Source organism: Exophiala bonariae (assembly GCF_035927105.1).
Source record: "Exophiala bonariae strain CCFEE 5792 chromosome Unknown scaffold_43, whole genome shotgun sequence".
In the NCBI taxonomy this organism is placed as follows: domain Eukaryota; kingdom Fungi; phylum Ascomycota; class Eurotiomycetes; order Chaetothyriales; family Herpotrichiellaceae; genus Exophiala; species Exophiala bonariae.
Window position 1 is genome coordinate 83608 of NW_027042518.1, and position 17213 is coordinate 100820.

General features: G+C 49.0%; 6 protein-coding genes across 6 annotated transcripts; 2 read left to right on the forward strand and 4 right to left on the reverse strand.

Annotated features, from left to right (window-relative positions):
* Nucleotides 1-3136: 3136 nt before the first annotated feature.
* LTR84_010448 (uncharacterized protein) lies at nt 3137-4591 on the reverse strand (the record flags this gene model as incomplete). Its single annotated transcript, XM_064853985.1, has 1 exon — nt 3137-4591. The coding sequence occupies one exon, from the start codon at nt 4589-4591 to the stop codon at nt 3137-3139; it is 1455 nt and encodes a 484-aa protein (XP_064700443.1).
* Nucleotides 4592-5436: 845 nt separating this feature from the next.
* On the reverse strand, nt 5437-6272 carry LTR84_010449 (uncharacterized protein; the record flags this gene model as incomplete). The annotated part of the gene is made up of 2 exons (XM_064853986.1): nt 5437-6200; nt 6248-6272. 2 exons carry the CDS (start codon nt 6270-6272, stop codon nt 5437-5439), a joined length of 789 nt encoding a protein of 262 aa, XP_064700444.1.
* A 454-nt stretch (nt 6273-6726) lies between these two features.
* Nucleotides 6727-8046, reverse strand: LTR84_010450 (uncharacterized protein; the record flags this gene model as incomplete). Its single annotated transcript, XM_064853987.1, has 1 exon — nt 6727-8046. The coding sequence occupies one exon, from the start codon at nt 8044-8046 to the stop codon at nt 6727-6729; it is 1320 nt and encodes a 439-aa protein (XP_064700445.1).
* A 1203-nt stretch (nt 8047-9249) lies between these two features.
* Nucleotides 9250-10137, reverse strand: LTR84_010451 (uncharacterized protein; the record flags this gene model as incomplete). The annotated part of the gene is made up of 4 exons (XM_064853988.1): nt 9250-9301; nt 9369-9639; nt 9691-9783; nt 9834-10137. 4 exons carry the CDS (start codon nt 10135-10137, stop codon nt 9250-9252), a joined length of 720 nt encoding a protein of 239 aa, XP_064700446.1.
* A 903-nt stretch (nt 10138-11040) lies between these two features.
* LTR84_010452 (uncharacterized protein) lies at nt 11041-13339 on the forward strand (the record flags this gene model as incomplete). Its single annotated transcript, XM_064853989.1, has 3 exons — nt 11041-11223; nt 11282-12190; nt 12254-13339. 3 exons carry the CDS (start codon nt 11041-11043, stop codon nt 13337-13339), a joined length of 2178 nt encoding a protein of 725 aa, XP_064700447.1.
* Nucleotides 13340-15654: 2315 nt separating this feature from the next.
* On the forward strand, nt 15655-17181 carry LTR84_010453 (uncharacterized protein; the record flags this gene model as incomplete). The annotated part of the gene is made up of 2 exons (XM_064853990.1): nt 15655-16015; nt 16064-17181. The coding sequence occupies 2 exons, from the start codon at nt 15655-15657 to the stop codon at nt 17179-17181; spliced, it is 1479 nt and encodes a 492-aa protein (XP_064700448.1).
* Nucleotides 17182-17213: the final 32 nt, after the last annotated feature.

Below are 17213 nucleotides of genomic sequence, written 5' to 3' on the forward strand. Positions count from 1 at the left end.
TCGATCCCGGACTCCCTAATACCACCGTTTTGTGGAAGGCGCAGTCATTTATACACAGGCTGCCACCCTCCCCTGCACATCTGAATATGCGTGTCTCGAGACTCTCAGTCATCTTGAACGCCATCTTTATTCCCAGCATTTTGAGTGGGTGATTATGAGAGCAAAAATCGTATCTCGATGACTAACTGAGAAGCGAGAGCATGAGGAGGCTGCAACTCAAGCCACTAATTGGTTCTCTTGTTGGTGAGGCTATATCTGCATTAGTGTTATTGCCTCAAAGAGGCATCAGTGAGGATCGCTCCAGGCTAGCAGAGTGGCATCTACTTGGAAGAGTAGTTGGCGGCATCCATGAGGCCGAGACAGCCAAGCACTTACTTAAGGTATTGGTCATCGGGCGCTAAGACTCTTCACGGGGCATCCGAACCCAACCAGAACCCTTAATTTTACATTCTGGGGCCGTTAGACATGTTGGGCGTCTTGCTTGGCACCTAGTCGTAACGGCCTGTTGGAGGATTGGAAGTCGACAGTTTTTGATTTCAATCTCAAGTCACGACTCACGAACCCGTGGTCCCGGGTCAATAGAGAAACCGAAAAGGTCGCCGCCAGCAATGCCCAGGATGACTGTTCAATAACGCGTCTCAATAATAGTCACAGTCAGCCTACCCTCTGCCGTTCACATGGTCGCTTGTGCCCATACGTGCGTTGGACTATCTACCCACGCAATTAAGTACCCCCTCCTCTCCCCTTACGGACTTACAGGCAAGCGTCTTCTCTTGTCACTCCGTGAGAAACTGCAAATGATTTCAAGCAAGGGGTCTATTCATACACACTGTCGCCCCAAGTGACATCACAGATTGCTACCAAAATGCGTCTTCACGCTGTCTGTAAAGTGCGGATGGTGAACTATCGCAAAGCGGAGAAGATTAGGCGTGCAGCCGGTAGCACTATCAATGGCAAGGGGCTTGTTAACTTCGGGCACAGCCACCGATACCCTTCTTGTCTCGATTCTCCTAAAGAGTGGGGAGTCGGCGCGAATTCTGCTGAGGGCGTAATAAGTCTTGAGACGTTGAAACATCTCTTTGCTCTGCGACGCATTTTTTGAGAAATACCTACTATCATGAGCAATAACCCATCAGGCATTCTGTTCCTCCCAGTGTTGACCCAAAAACGCTCTATCAGGCAGAACGAGCTTGTCAGAGCCGAAGTCAGAGCCCAAACTGCAAGACTAATCCATCAGAGGCGTAAACAAAAACAAAATCAGGAGCGGGTGGCTCAAACAGCACCATCAAATTCGGCCAAGTTATCTACTTCTGCGCTCTACGAAACCCTGCTACGGACAAACCAGTTATGTCCTAGCTTATGTGGCTCATCGGACCCGTTCCAATCATTTCCAGTCAGCATCACGCCCGAGATCAATCATGTTGTAACTATCGCCAGGGACGTACTTGTCCCGAATCTCTGGATTCCATCGTATGTCAGGCGATTGTCCTTCGGAGTTTCAAAAACCATTTCGCATGAGCGGGCACAATTTTCGATAGCAGGACCATGTATATCGATAGACATCGATCAGTTCAGGTACAGCAATGAAGGCGAGGCGTCGGCTTGGCTCAGCGGCTATATGGCTTTCCTAACCTATCTAGGATATGCATTGCCAGAGCACGATATATCCACAATGGAGCTCAAGTTAAGGACAAGGAGTCTTGAATTACTCCGGAGAGAGTTGTCCATGGACAGCGAAGAACATCAAGTCGATCTCTCAGTGGCTATTAAACATATAATGCTGCTGTTCCAGGCAGATTGTAAGAGACGAGACATGAAGTCTGCCTCCGTTCATGGACCCATCTTGATGAACCTCATCGAGAAGGTTACGGACAACACACAGATTTTGCATCTGATGATTGCGTTGATGTTCGGCTACACCCACCTGGCTGCTATGACCTTGACAAGACCAGTCATCACTCTCAGCACTAGGTTTAAGGGCATATTGAACGGATTTTGGACATCAGCATCCTCGCTGGTCAACATTAATGACATCAACAATTCAGAAATCCGGCAGACCGTCAAAAATAGCACTCTCTGCGAAATTTTTGAACGACTACGAGCATTTTTGTCATTCGCGCAGACCCCATTACCAGTTACAGATGCGGCAGAAAAGGCCCGAGGCCTGGCAGTTTACTCCTGGATCGCGACCGAAACATTTAACGATATGGCTGTTCTTCTGAACCTGTATCATGACCTTATGGAAGACACTTCCGAGTCAGTGACAGAAGGCCAGCGACTTACCGAAGCCTGTATTGCTCTCGCTCTTCTACAGATGCTCCGAAAGAGCATTCATGAAGCAGACATGGATGGCACAGATCTCCGGGATGCTTCGCATGTGATTATCCCCAAACTTCAGGAGACCCTGGAAAAGGCCTCGGAGGCCATGACACCAGAAGAGTCATCGCATTATGGCGAGATGTATCTGTGGATTTTCTTTGTTGGTGCGCAAAGCGAGCAACGCTGTGCGCAGAACAACTCCGATCGCCCGGAGATATCAGGAGAACCACCCGTATTTTGGTTCACCGGTAGGTTATCAGACCAAGCTATGCTGCTGAATGCACATGCCTGGACTACAGCTAAAAGGGTTTTGGGGCGGTTTGTTTATGACGATCATCTGATACCAAATGGGGACCTCTGGTTTGAGCGGTCTATCGCGAACGAGAAGGCGGTCATCCTTGAAACCGAGCTATGAATTCAACTTTCAACCTCCCATCACGTGGCTGGGTAAGAATGCCACAAATCAGCCAGAATTGAGATTCTCAGCTCTGATATGATCATGGCTTGTCCCTAAACTATAGCTGTTGCGTCCTTTTGAATTCGAAAAGTCTCTTCCCATGATACGAGCTGAATGGGGCAACTTTCACATAGGAGAACGATCCTCCTTCAAAATCTATCCCTCTGATCATGAGTAGACGGGCTGAATTCTAGAGTCACTTATGATATTCGAAGCATATGGTGACATCCCCAAGTTTTCAGTCTATTCCAGCAACGAAGGCACAAATCAGGATATGAAAATCATAAAGTGACCATCACTACAGAGAGAATTATAATTCCATTGTATGGAAAAAGACTATCATGTCAAACCCTCACATTCCTACTTCGCAAAGGATGTTTCTTCCCCAATATCACTATGCAGTGTGACAGTCTTGTCAAACAGATATTCTTGAAGGCCATAGCGAGAATTATTGCTGCCCCAACCACTTCCCTTGACGCCTTTAATGGGCAGCGTGAAGTCGTCGTACGTGGTGGGCACGTTGACATGCACCTGTCCGTAGTCCAGCTCACCGGCCATCTTCAGAGCCTTGAGCATGTCTTTGGTGTGAATTGTAGCATTCAATCCATATTCGGTATCATTCGCTAGCACGACCGCCTCTTCGGCATTCTCCACGATATACAGTGTTGCAGACGGGCCAAAGGTTTCTTCGTCTCGAACCCTGTCTGTCTTCTTGATTCCAGAGATGATTGTCGGTGTCAGCGATGCATCGCTGAGGTATGAGTTATCGCCAAGCAAGAATTCTGCGCCGTTGGCACGTGCCTCTTCGATCACTTGGTGAGCATGCTTTGAGATGGCTTTGGACACTGCGTGGCTAGTCATGCCGTTTTGCTTTTTCAGCAAGGAGATGAACTCCTCGGCGACTGGTCTCTCCACTATGATTCTCTCCGTCGAAAAACAAATCTGACCCTGATGAACAAAAGCTCCGAATGCACAATGTTCAGCGGCCTTGGCAAGATTTGCGTCCCTGAGCACGATGGCAGGGGACTTACCCCCCAACTCCATCAATATGGGCTTGAGATGCTTGCTGGCGACCTGGCCGATGGCTTTCCCAACGGCGGCACTCCCAATAAATTCGACCTTGCGGATCGCGGGATGCGCAATCGGGGTCTCAGTGATGAGCGCTCCATCCTTGCGGCTGGCCTGGATTTGACTGAGACAACCACTCGGCAAACCAGCCTGCTGCCAGATTTCCACGATCATCGAATGTGTGCGTGGACAGAGCTCCGACGCTTTCATGACCACCGTGCACCCAGCGCCTAACGCGGCTGCAACACCCCGGGAAGACAGAATAATGCTGGCATTCCAGGGAGGGATCAGAAGAATCGGCCCGACCGGCTGCTTGAACACAAAGCCATAGCCCTCTTGGACCGGCGGGATGTCGCCGACTAGAGCAGTGGTCAGTGCACCGGCGAATTCTCGAATCAGTCCGACAGCGAGCTTGATGTTGAAGTGGGCAAAGGCTTCCGTGCATGAGGTCTCCACAACCTGCCAGCGGACGATCTCGTCAGCTCGCGACTCGTATAAGTCCGCCACCCTGAGAAGCATGTCTCGCCGATACTCTGGCTTGGTTTTCTTCCATTGCTGAAATGATCTCCACGCCACATCCGCAGCTTCTAGTGCGTCGGCTTCTGTTGCTCCCTGAGCGAAATGGACCACTCTGTCTTGAGCCGAGGAGAATACCTCGATGTATCTAGACGCATCCAGGGGCCTTGATTTTCCATCGATCCAAATAGGAACGACTTCCTGGCCCAATGAGTCTTGAATGAAAGGCATTGCTAGAACACCAGTGCTTGGACACTTGTCTGATGCTCTCTTGTCAATCGAGTTGAGTGAATGTCGTGTACCTTCTCAAATACCAACCTTATTTGCAAGCAGTACCAGCGGTTCGCAAATAGATCTTGATTAAGTGATACCATAATTCCGGCTTACTGATTAACCAGGTTTTAAGTCCGACCACATATCCGAATGTTGCCCATGTTCGGATTGAACGTAACATAGTACCTAGGTGCTCTTCAGGCGCCCAGTAGATGTCACCGGGAGTCATATGGCCTTAAACACTTCGCTGTATCGACACCCCAGGACAAGTATACATATGTATCGCCACTTGATCGATATGAGCTGCGGGAAGTTACGATTCGATAGGCGAGGCTTGTTAACACCAAGGGGTTTAGACCTGTGTGTGCCAACTCGAGAAGTTTTGCATCAGTCGACGAAAATCAGCAATTGCTCTGCCTTTCGTAAGGCTTGGAGAAGTATTAGACGCTAAGCTTCTGATACAATCAAAGACCGGGACCAAGTCTTCTCTGTGATGTGTGCCCATAGCCACACTTGGCTCGTGAGCCATTGAAGTTGTTATCCTCAACCCCTATCGGTGACATAACTTCAACCATGTGGAGGAGCGGGTATGTCAGAGAGCCGACAAAGCATCCCATTGGAGCGTGGTGGTATCACACTACCCGGTCAATACGCGGCTCGACATCTGTTTATGGCAGATGTGAGAAGTTTGATACTTCAGTATTGGAAAACGTGTCAAGTCGTGTGTTCATTTGTACAATGTCATCAGGACTTTTTGAGGCCTGGAAAGGCTCATTTATAAACTTGCAGCAGAATCAACGCATCTAGCCAGCATTTTTCAACTCTCGTAACTTAGCCATCACCTTACTGGGCTCCGTCTCGCCCGTGACCTTCTTCATCTCCTCCGACTTGGTCTGCATGAAAACATTGTGTTCCTTCTCCTGCTTGATCGTGAACTTACCCTGAGTCTCTTGATTTTCGTCGGCGAACTTCTCCAACGCCTGGACCGCTTTATTATCTCCCGCGACCTTCTTCAAAAACTTGACATTCGACTTGGTATATTCATGCCCGGGGAACACCTTGGTGTCGTCCGGCAGTGCCGCGAGAACTTGGTTTAACGCCTTCTCCATCTCTTCCCCGTTGCCTTCGAAGAATTTCCCGCACCCTCCGTGGAATAGCGTGTCGCCGGTAAAGACGACGCGCTCGTCGCTCGATTGATCCTCGAAGAACCAGCAGATACTGTCCTGCGTGTGGCAAGGGGTGTGTAGCGCAGTGACTTGGATGTTCTTGCCGATGTTAAATTTACTGCCATGGGAGGGTGTTTTTGTGACGCCCTCGCTGTCCTTGCCCGCAATGACGGGGACGGGTTTGGGGAGGGCGGCGAGGATTTTTGTATTCCCGCCGGCGTGGTCCCAGTGATGGTGCGTGTTCATGATAGCGGTCAGGTTGAGGGAGCTTTGTTTATCGTTGAGCACAGGGATGACTTCGGGAGGGTTCGCAGGGTCGATGATGACGGCATCTTTGGTCTCGTCGTCGTGGACTAGGTATGCATAGTTGTTGGATGAGCCAACCCCTTCGTGGACCACAGCTATCAGCGTCTATTCTCTTACAATACTTTGATGATAGCTCACTAACACATGGGGATACTCTGAATATGCATCTTTCTTACGAGCGGCTGGGTCGCAGCAGCGGTGTTTGCTCTAATAGCTTGGATCTGCGGCGTGTTGACTGGTCTAACTAATGCTGCAAGAATGGTTGTAGTCGACAGAATCGGCCGAACAAGATGAGATGCGATCATGAAGGTGGCTCGAAATAGATTCAAGAAAAGAATCTCAATCGATGGAGGATTGATTAATTGTCAGCAAGCAATATGATTTGATGAAAATGGTTGCGGAGAAGAGCATCCAACTTTCCTTCCTACAGTACATATTCCAAGTGCTTCCGAGGTCCCTAAGCAACCTTTAAAATACTACAATGAGGCTGCTGACGTCAATGTTGATGGTGGGGTAGAATTAATTCGGACTTCTATTGACCACCATGAAGATGAGTATAGCATCTGCTTGTGAACATGGGCAAGTGATAATTCGTTATTCTTTATTCAGTCTGCTCTTTCATCACATCGTCACTGTCCCATAGTCCAGGTTGCTCTGACGCCGCGTCAGATGTGTACTTTCGCTCAGTAAACGTTGGCTTTGTGCCAAATCAACCACCTTATCCTTTCCAGCCATGCTTGGAATCCATCCCCTCATCCACCCGTTCACTCGTTCCCAATGACTATAGCCATCGCTGTCCCTTACTTTGATGATCCGGGCCTCTTTCTCTCCGTAAATGACAAATTGTACACCCATCAATGCATCCATGCTCAAACAGCCGGCAGAACCAAGGAAGAAAGGCGCTGCCCTTCCAACCCATTCCCAACGTTGTGAACCCTCTCCATCTACCCAACCATGATGTCCGTATGACTTGTAATTCGCCCATGCGTTCGGATTTGTGATCAAAGAAGTAGAGTAAAACAAATTCCCGCAGAATGCTGCTGCGAATAAGAGGGGTGATAATCCAGCAGTGGATTGACGCCTCCAATTCTTGTATAACTGAGGAAGGCGGGACCCAAGATACAGGAATGTTGAGCTCCAGGCCAATATTGTCCCAGCGACATGTAAAGGGGTGTCAACACGAAAAAAGTGAACTCCAGGCCCATGGCCCTCAGCCAATGGTGGAAGAGGTGCGGCAACCACATTAGATGCTAGTGATGATAACGTTGCCGTGTAAATCAATGTTCGTGGCGATGCAGATGTCATCCAACTCGAACCGAACTTGTCCGACATGGTTCGGATTGGTGTCCCTTTCTTTTCACCATAGTTGACTTGAGAGAAATTGGGTATGTCCATATTCCGTGGGTTGTCGGATTTCTGAGCCCCATCATCCGCAGGCTCGAAGAACGGCGAATCCTCACCAAATGTTGTATTGATCGGGGACAGACCGTTAATCATGGCGCTGTCCGTGTCGTCAATCTCGCTGCTGCCACTCGAGTGAAGGCTCTCGGCATAGATCCATTTGGCAAAATGAGTATACCAAAAATACTGAACCACGAGACAGACGTCGACAAATACGTAGTAGCTAGCAATGATGATCTGCCACGTTGCTTGCTTGAGGAACAAGGCACCCAGAAGATTGGTCAAATCTCCTAACAGCCACTCGGCTAAGAAGAAAATCGACAAGCCTGCTGTGGATTTGATTTGATAATTCTTAAAGATCTGTGGCATCTGGGCAAACAGCCATGACACTATTGACAGTGTCCCAAGTAGGGTCGAAAGGGCAGCAAGAGGAGTAGGAATACAGGTTCCGAAATAGGACGACACATCGGTCAGAATGGACGAGGTGGGAGCACAATGTGCTGGTAATCCGCCAGCAAAGCTTAGGGATGTTGGATCCATGGTTCGCCAGGCTAGCAGCACCACGTAGACTTATGTTCCAGCTATGGATATTATATTGTTTTTATCATGTCCAACACAATACACGCCTCGGTTTGTCTTGGAGAAGATAACTTCCGAGCTCTTTCAAGCTGAGATCGGAGCTGTCTGAGGTTCTTCGGCCGCCAACGGAGCCTTCGTTACCGTGTTATTTGAGGAATCTCGAGGTGGGTGGGCGGGTGATCGTGGAAAGGATTTGTCTGATGATTTCGGGAGTCTCTTCAATTGGAACAGTAGACGATATACACAAATGCTCACAAAGAATAGGCTAAGAAAGAAGAAACAGATCTACGCGTAGAAGGAGTGTAGCAATGAACATTAGTATGGATGGCTAAAGGACAGGGAAAGGAAGGCGCACAGGCGTCCATCCGCAGTTTATCTCGAGTGTGATCTGAGTCACCCGATAAGGTAGTCACACCCCCCCCTTCGCATGCCCGGATTCTCGAGGCTTAGGCCAGTGAGGGATCCATTTAGGAGCGGCCAAAGGGACGAGCCGAGGATGAGATGGTGATTGTTTGCAGATGACAATGAACTTTGAGCATGGAATTGGTCACCCTGAATCAGCGCCTTGTTAGAATTGGTGGAATTGTCATGCACGGACATGCAGGTGCTACACCTCCACGACGTCGTGGAGGGGCAGATGTGGAGGGTGCCTCGGATTTAATCGCTAAACAGCAGAAATTAAGTGTCACTGATAAGAAAGTTGTTTGCGGTTATTGGCCATCCATCTCATTCCCTTGGCGTGGGGAGGGAGTTGGCCGTGGTTTCTTCTCCGTAATTAAACGAACGTCTATCTTCCTCGAGCTGGCCTCAACATAATATGAATACCCACGCCCTCGTGCGGCGCATGTATATATGTTGCACAGGACCCGTCTAAACACTGAAATCGATTTTGGATATGTTCAATAGCACCTGAGACCAGCAAACACTCTCAGCAGATCAGCGCTGGTGCTAGCTAAGACGAGGAGAATTCCGCTCTTTTGTGGAGGGTGCCATTACATGATAAATTCGTCTATTTGCCTGAAGTGGATCACTATATTCTCAGTCCATGGAGATTCAAGGCGAGCGAACTGGCCTTGGTGCCCAATGACACTCGCGACCAACTATCGAGACATCCCACAAACCAGAATATTATTACAATATCCTGCCGGCCTAGCGAACATGATCTCACACGACCTCATCATCGGCAACAATCGTGTACTGATTTGAGTAAGGAGGCCTTGGAAAGAGCGCTGATGTCAGTCGCGGATGTTGTGATCCATAAATGCACATTTAGCCATACTCACTTCGCCATGTTCCTCGCAGCGACAATGCCCGCACTGCCAACTGCGAATACGCTCAATAAAGTTCTCCAGTCTCCAGATTGACCTGCCGCTAGAGCAACTAGATCATACACCATACATCCTCCAAATATCCAGTCGCTCACAGCGCTAGCAAGCCCAAAACCCACACCTGTAAGCACTTTGATAGGTAATGTTGCTGGCTGATTTTTGAAGAAAGCCGCCGAGCCGTTGTGCAACAGGTCTAGTACGCCAATTCCTGCAAAGGTCTTGGAGACTATGTGTGTTAGGATTGAAGATGTAGATCCTGTGTTCATAGGTCGCAAACGCATGGTCAGGTACCACAGTTGGCTCAAAGTATTGACGGTTACGAAGCCATGGGAAATATCAAGTCTCCCTGAGTTCCATGCCACCATCCAGGCTAACAAGAGTTACTAATTGTCCCCAATATTCAATGTCATGGAATCTTACCTGCTATGCAAAGATTCCCGAGGGTATAATATGGCACGTAATCCACCATCTGATCCAATTCCGCCCGTTCGGCTGGTTTTTTTGGATCCAGTTTCCACAGACGATATAACCAACCAATTTGGAACAATTGTTGAGGAAAGAAAAACCCAGCGATGAAGTACGGCTGAGGACTGAAGAAGGACAGTTTCTGATCATGGATATCCTTCATATTTGGCGTTGAAAGCATGCCATACTGCTGACAAGCAAAATCGATCACAAAGCTCGTTGGAGCAATCCATTTCGCTGTGCTATATGAGATTCCCATCTTTGAAATCTTGCGCAGACAGCGACTTCAGTGGGATTTGAGACGATATGTGAAGACTGGAACATTTTGTCGTCCTAGAGGCCTATGTATCATTGGAATCCGGTCCAATAAAGTCATGTCGTCACCATATCTGACTCTGATCACGGGATCGTACTATCCAATAAGATGCTGATTCAGACCATAAGCAACTCAATAACTAGGAACATGGTTTCTAAAAGAGCTCTACACTGTTCGGATACGAAACCCGCAAACGCCTTTCAATATGCTGATCGAACTCTATCAGGCACACCTAGCCAAGTGGACAAGATAATGCGAACGGCTAAGCAAGGCTGGACAAGGCTCAGTTATACCCAATGGTATCCGAGCGTTGTTTCCTGCACAACTTGTGGAGCAGAAACAGCCCAAAGCGACCCCCCTCGCCCCTCAGCTCAACTTTGACAAAGTAAGTCTACGGAAGATGAGGAACACTGTCTGAATGATGCGTGGTCCACAAAAGCCGTTTTCATTTTGATGTCATAGTGTTTCGGGACTTGAATCGTCCAATCGGAATTGAGAAGCTCTCGGAGTCTACATCCGCAACTGGTTATCACACATATCAACAGCGACCGAGATGTCGTGTTCCTCTCGTTGTAATGCAACAATGACATAATTGTTTCTCCTCCATCCGCAATGATGCGCAATGCGGAGAATTCTACTGGTAGTGAGGGTGAGAACCCGTGGAAGAAGTAAAGATTTTCCATGGGATACTCCTTCGGACCGTCAACCTCCACTTGTCTTGAAAAGCTGGATTTGCATTTCCTTCTCTCATCTTCTCCAACTGTTTGTTTTTTCTCTATCATGGCCTCATCTATTGCAGAGAGTGTTCGAAAAGTTGGAGATTCTGTAGCTGATTCCGTCGCCAACATGAGTGAGAATAAGAAGATCGCAGATCTTCAGAAGAATATCAAGGAACAAAACAACAAACTGAACACCACCACCGATTATGGCGCCAAAGTTCCGGATCTCGACCACTGGCTCAAAACGGTCGACGACAAGAACCAAAAGATAGGACCCCATCTCCTTGAAGACCATATTGGTCGAGAGCGTGTATGCTATTCATTTGCGGCGTTCTTATATGTCGAATTTCTGCTAACAGGTGACTAAGATCCATCGTTTTGATCACGAGCGTATCCCAGAACGTGTTGTACACGCGCGAGGTGCTGCTGCCCATGGTCATTTCAAGCTCTACGAGAGTGCAGCAGACGTCACCTCAGCAGGTGTGCTTACCGATACTTCGCGAACCACACCCGTCTTCGTCCGCTTTTCTACTGTTCAAGGGAGCAGGGGAAGTGCAGACACTGTCCGAGATGTGAGAGGATTCGCTGTCAAGTTCTACACCGACGAAGGTAATTGGGATATCGTCGGCAATGATATTCCCGTCTTTTTCATTCAAGAGTCGATCAAGTTTCCCGACCTTGTCCATGCTGTGAAGCCAGAGCCTCATAATGAGGTTCCTCAAGCACAGAGTGCCCACAATAATTTCTGGGACTTTGTCTATCTTCACAAGGAAGCCACTCACATGTATTTCTGGGCAATGTCAGACCGTGGTATCCCAAGATCGTACCGCATGATGCAAGGCTTTGGTGTCAACACATATGCTCTGATCAACGAGAAGGGCGAAAGGACTTTCTGCAAGTTCATCTGGACTCCTGAGCTCGGTGTTCATTCACTTGTCTGGGATGAAGCTCTGAAGCTCGCAGGACAGGATCCCGACTTCCACAGAAAGGACCTCAATGAGGCGATCGAAAACGGAGCTTACGCGAAATGGAAGTTCGGGCTCCAGTTGATTGCAGAGAAAGACGAGCATAAGTTCGACTTTGATATCCTTGATGCCACAAAGGTATGGCCAGAGGACCAAGTACCTATCCGCTACATTGGCGAGATGGAGCTCAACCGCGTTGTGGATGAGTATTTCACCGAGACCGAACAAGTTGCTTTCTGCACCAGCCATATTGTGCCCGGAATTGACTTTACCAATGACCCGTTACTCCAGGGTCGAAACTTCTCTTATCTAGTATGTCTTTCTTTGGAGCCTTAAACTTTGCAGAGCATTCCAAGCTAACGAGTATCACCGTAGGACACTCAACTAAGCCGACTGGGGGTCAATTGGCAAGAGCTTCCAATCAACAGACCCGTTTGTCCTGTCATGAATTTCAATCGTGATGGACAGGGTCGCCACACTATCACGAAAGGCAAAGTCAACTACTGGCCAAATCGATTCGATGCCAACCCACCAGCGGGCCGTGGAAATGGCGCACTAGACCATTATCCCGCCGAAGAATCTGGCATGAAAGCACGCAAGCTCACGGAGAAGTGGACAGACTACCACTCCCAAGCTCAATTGTTCTACAACTCCATGAGTCCAATTGAAAAGCACCACATTACCAGCGCTTTCGCATTCGAACTGGATCATTGCGATGAGCCAATCGTCTACGAACGACTGGCATCGCGATTAGCAGAAATCGACTACGAGCTTGCTGCAGCTGTGGCAGAGAAGGTGGGTGCGCCAACACCCACCAAGCAAGCCCGTCCGAATAAGGGGCACAAAGCTCCAGGTTTGAGCCAACTCGACTATCTGCCCGAAGTGCCGACTATTAAGTCGCGTCGGATCGCAATCCTCATTGCTGATGGATACGATGCTGCAAGCTATGATGCCATGAAAGCCGCAATTCTTGCGCAGTCAGCCTTGCCTTTCACCATCTCCACCAAGCGTCAGGAGGTGAAGGCTTCCAATGGCACGTCGTCCACAAAACCTGATCACTTCTTAAATGGACAGCGTTCAACCATGTTCGATGCCATCTTCGTGCCTGGCGGTGAAGAATCTGTCAAAACCCTTAGTGGCATTGGCCTTGCGAGGTTTTATGTGCGGGAAGCCTTCGCACATCTAAAACCAATCGGTGCAACTGGCGAGGGTGTCAAGCTGGTTAACCTAGCCTTGAAAGAAGCTGAGGGCGTGAAATTGGCCACTGAGGGAAGCACTGATGTCGTTGAGTGGTATGGTGTTTTGACTACACAGAAGCCTGATACTGGCTCAAAAGTCAAAGATGCTGTGAAGCTTACGAAAGAAGCTACGGACTTCACTAGCCAGTTTTTCTACCACATCGGCATGCACAGGAACTTTGCACGAGAGCTCGATGGGCTCGCTGACCAAGTCACGGTTTAGCATGTTGACTCGCATGAGGTCAGCCTGGCTGGAAGTAGTTCCTAAATTCATGGCAACGACGATGATAACCCTTCTCGGGTCGGAGATAGTGTTGCGCACCACACCAGGATCAGGTAACGCCGAATATCCAGATGTCTCTCCATAGTTCCACGATATGCACAAACCCCAGTTAATGACACAAAATGACATATGACAAAACACTCCATTGCAGCTTCCGTGCTTGAAATCTCGCTCTACGCCCTTGCTCCTGCATATGAGTAATACCATTCACAGATAGTCCAAGCAAAACTGCTGGTAAGGTCACGGATACATCACGAGATCGACTCAAGTTAGGTGTTCAGTACCGTATTCCTCATGGTAGCATTGGCATTCGTCAGCAAGCTCGCCAGCCACCCACTGATACGAACTGTCTCGTAAACCTTGCGCAATGCGAGGTCCTCATCTTTCCCATACGAGGTGCAAGGCTAACTTCAACCCCGAGAGCAGAGCCACAGAGACGTCGTCTCTAATGACTTGAGCACGGGGTTGCTTCACGAATGTGGAATCCTCCCCGTGCGGTGGACACTGCGCGAAAATCCTCGACATCCTGAGACGAAGGCAGTGTGATAGCGAAGGCAGAATGTCTACGGGGCTGGGGAGGTGGTCAAGAAAGAGCCCACCGGGGAAGTAAGGAAAGGAAGGTCCGTCCCGATCAGCGCTTCGCTGGGACCCCTATTCTTCAGGAAGGCCCACCCGACCACGAACGAACTCATGACTAGCACAAGTATGGCGTAGTCAAACAGTCGAAAGTGCTTCGTACGAGTGTCACAAAGCCGCCCCTTCCCAAGTACCAATACGGAGTACATGCGGGAGATAACGGACGAGACTCAGTCTGCAGGTGGCCACAAGTTCTGTTCACCATACCCGGGACCGTGTCCTTTCGCAGCCACTATCACCACAGTACCAGTAGGCCGGAATAACACACTCGAATACTTAATGGGTCTATTGAAGGTGGGTTGAATGAATATCGTGCTTGCGGAGTTGTCTTTCACGAATCCTAGGAACTATGAGGAAAGCGCAATCCCCAAGCTCGTTCCTCTCCATGGGCGTTCCAACTTCTAAGTTCATTGTAATGACTCGCGTAAACCACGATAACTAGCTTTCTCAGAAGAACCATACCCTTACCGACTCCTCTCCTGGAAATCAGCTTCAAGCACGCAAGCTCTTATTTCAACCATCCAGGTGACCATTTCCGCCCCTTCAAAGTCAGAATTGTGGAGGAGACCCGAGTGACATTTCTCACTAAGCGCCGTCCTGCGGCCTCGGACCCATACACTATCCAATTCTCACCACTGTCTGTCCTTGTCTGTGGCTTGCATTAGCCGCGCTTCAAGTCATGTTTGTCTTGAATTTAGCTTGCTCACACTAGCTGTCTACACTTCAAGACCACTTCTCTTCTCTGACAGCTGCACCCACTGCTGTTTGGGAACATGGATAAGGAGTACTTGGCATAATGGTTTTCTCCTGAGCTCCGGGAGATCAAGGTCCAGGCTCTCGACACTGGCATAGCCGCTCATCCCGGGACTGAGTAGCACACCATTCTCTGCTCTCAGGACTTGATTTCACAAGAGGCAGCTGCCGGTGGGGGAGACTTGGCCAAGGCCTGCTGGAAAAGCGAGGTGCTTTGGCCACGTATTGAGATGGAGTTATGCAGCTTTGCTCGCTCAATTGCGTTCTGAAGCAACCCTATGACCAAGGTCTGGGCTCACATGAGTGGACTAATGTGAGGCTAGGACTTCGTCCTCCGCGTGTGCTCCGCCTTACGAGGTGCTGAGTATGGACTTAGGTACGTTTCGTGTACAGCATCCTGGTGCGCCATGTACTTTCTGAATAACGATATTGAAGGCTAACCAATCTTGGAGCTTCATGCACTTGCAGCAGTCGACTGAGGAAGCTGCTTAGCCCAGGCCGCCTCCTGGTTGCCTTTTCGCAGCCTGGACTATAACATGAAGTCGAAAGGCCCAGCCCCTTCCTCAAGCATAAGCAGCCTGCTTTCCTCTTTCGATAGCTCCGCCTAGTTGTACCTAACCAACATTTACATCAATCCTACCTCTCAACGAGAAAACTTGTGGCTAGCTTTAAAAGTGAGCAATCTCGTGGAACTCAATTACTGTCTTTGCAAACATCGCCTGTTTCGAACATATCTACGAGACCCAGGATATCGCTCTCACAAACCTGCGAATCTTACGGCAGAAATCCTGGTACCATTGTTTGCTGGCGGGTATTTCACCTGTCACAACATTCACCTCAGATCTGGTAATCCTGATATTGTGAAAATGACACACTCGACAGCGTCCAAGGCTGAGGGTGCGATCTCATTTTCCAAGTTAGAGCTTGCTTTCGAGAGCCAGATGTGCTTGCACCCTGTATGGGGTCCGGAGTTAAAGGCATTCAGAACTTGTAAAAACTCACCTTCCAAAGCGCTCCATTGGCGACAAAAAGCTCTAGAATGCTGCAAGGACATCATTCACAATGAAGACCGTGATGCCCTTCCTGCAGCTTTGGAAAGTCTGCTGTCTTGTTGGCTCTGCGGCATGCACAGAGGACTGGAAGCCACCCAGGATCTTAGCAAGGCGGTCATTGAGAAATGGAAGCGTGAAGTGACCGCAGACTGGAAGATTCCACAGGAGCCTTGCAGTATGTTTCGTGCCTTCGAATTTCTAATCTCATGCTAATACCTGATAGTTTCAATCTCTTCCTCTGACGACGAATTGCCATCAGTAGTCGTTGTTGCTGATGGTAGAGATGCTGAAATACTACAAAGAACTCACCTGGGGAAGCCAAAAGCCATGTTACAAGTACACGAGCGCGAAGTCACAACAGACGAACAGCAAACGGCGACAGCAGCACATGTGCCTGCTAAAGCATACCCCAGATGGTCAACTTTGGAGAATGAGCTTTTCAAAGAATTTGGCGCCCGAGCAGCAAAGTCGGGGATAGTATATGTCGCGTCTTGTGAGGACATGCCTGGACTGGTGAAAGTGGGCTTCTCTGAGAAAACCGCTAAGCAGAGGCTCGGTGGCATCACACAAGTTTGTGGAATATCCTTCAAAAAGAATTGGGAAAGCCCTAGGTTGTCCTGTGGAGCCTACCGTCTCGAGCAATTGATTCTGGCACAGTTCCGTGCGTCCAGAAACACTAATCAGGGCAGGTGCCCTAATGAAGAGTGCCGTAAAATACACGGAGAGCTTCTTGATTCACAGTTTGAGCGTGTGGTAAAAGTTGCGAAACAGTGGGTGGCATGGTTCGAAAAAGGTAAACCATATGAGAATGGGATGCTAAACGAGTATTGGAGGGCAACCCTCATCTCAATGAGCAAACATGGCAAGATGCCCACAGCCAAAGTGTTGAATAAAAAGCTCGATTCGGAAGCTTCACCAGGTGCAAACCAGTCTAGCACCATCCACGCGATAGATCGCTTCTCTCTGAACCACGAAGCGGCAACCAGAGATCCTTCGGCTGCTATGGCTGCCAATAATGCGTCAGGCATAACAGGTTCTCCTTCGAGTGACATAAGCACTGGCCGGAAGTCAAGAGAAAGTTTATCCCAGATTCTGACTGATCTCGAGGAAGACGACACACTCGTCGGTGAAGAATCTACATCCCTCGAGTGTACTGAAAAGATCCCCAACTATTCGGCTTCCCCCATCTTGCACGTTCCTGGAGCTTTCCCAAAAGATTTGCAGGAGGCGATTGACATGGTCAAGTTGAAGCAAAATAATTGCACAAGGCTTCAAGCCAAGCATGGCGCGTGTGAAGCAAAAACACTAACACTTCGAAGCTTGTCCCAATCTGCTAGTTGAGAACAAGTTACGCCAACATCAAAATATGATAT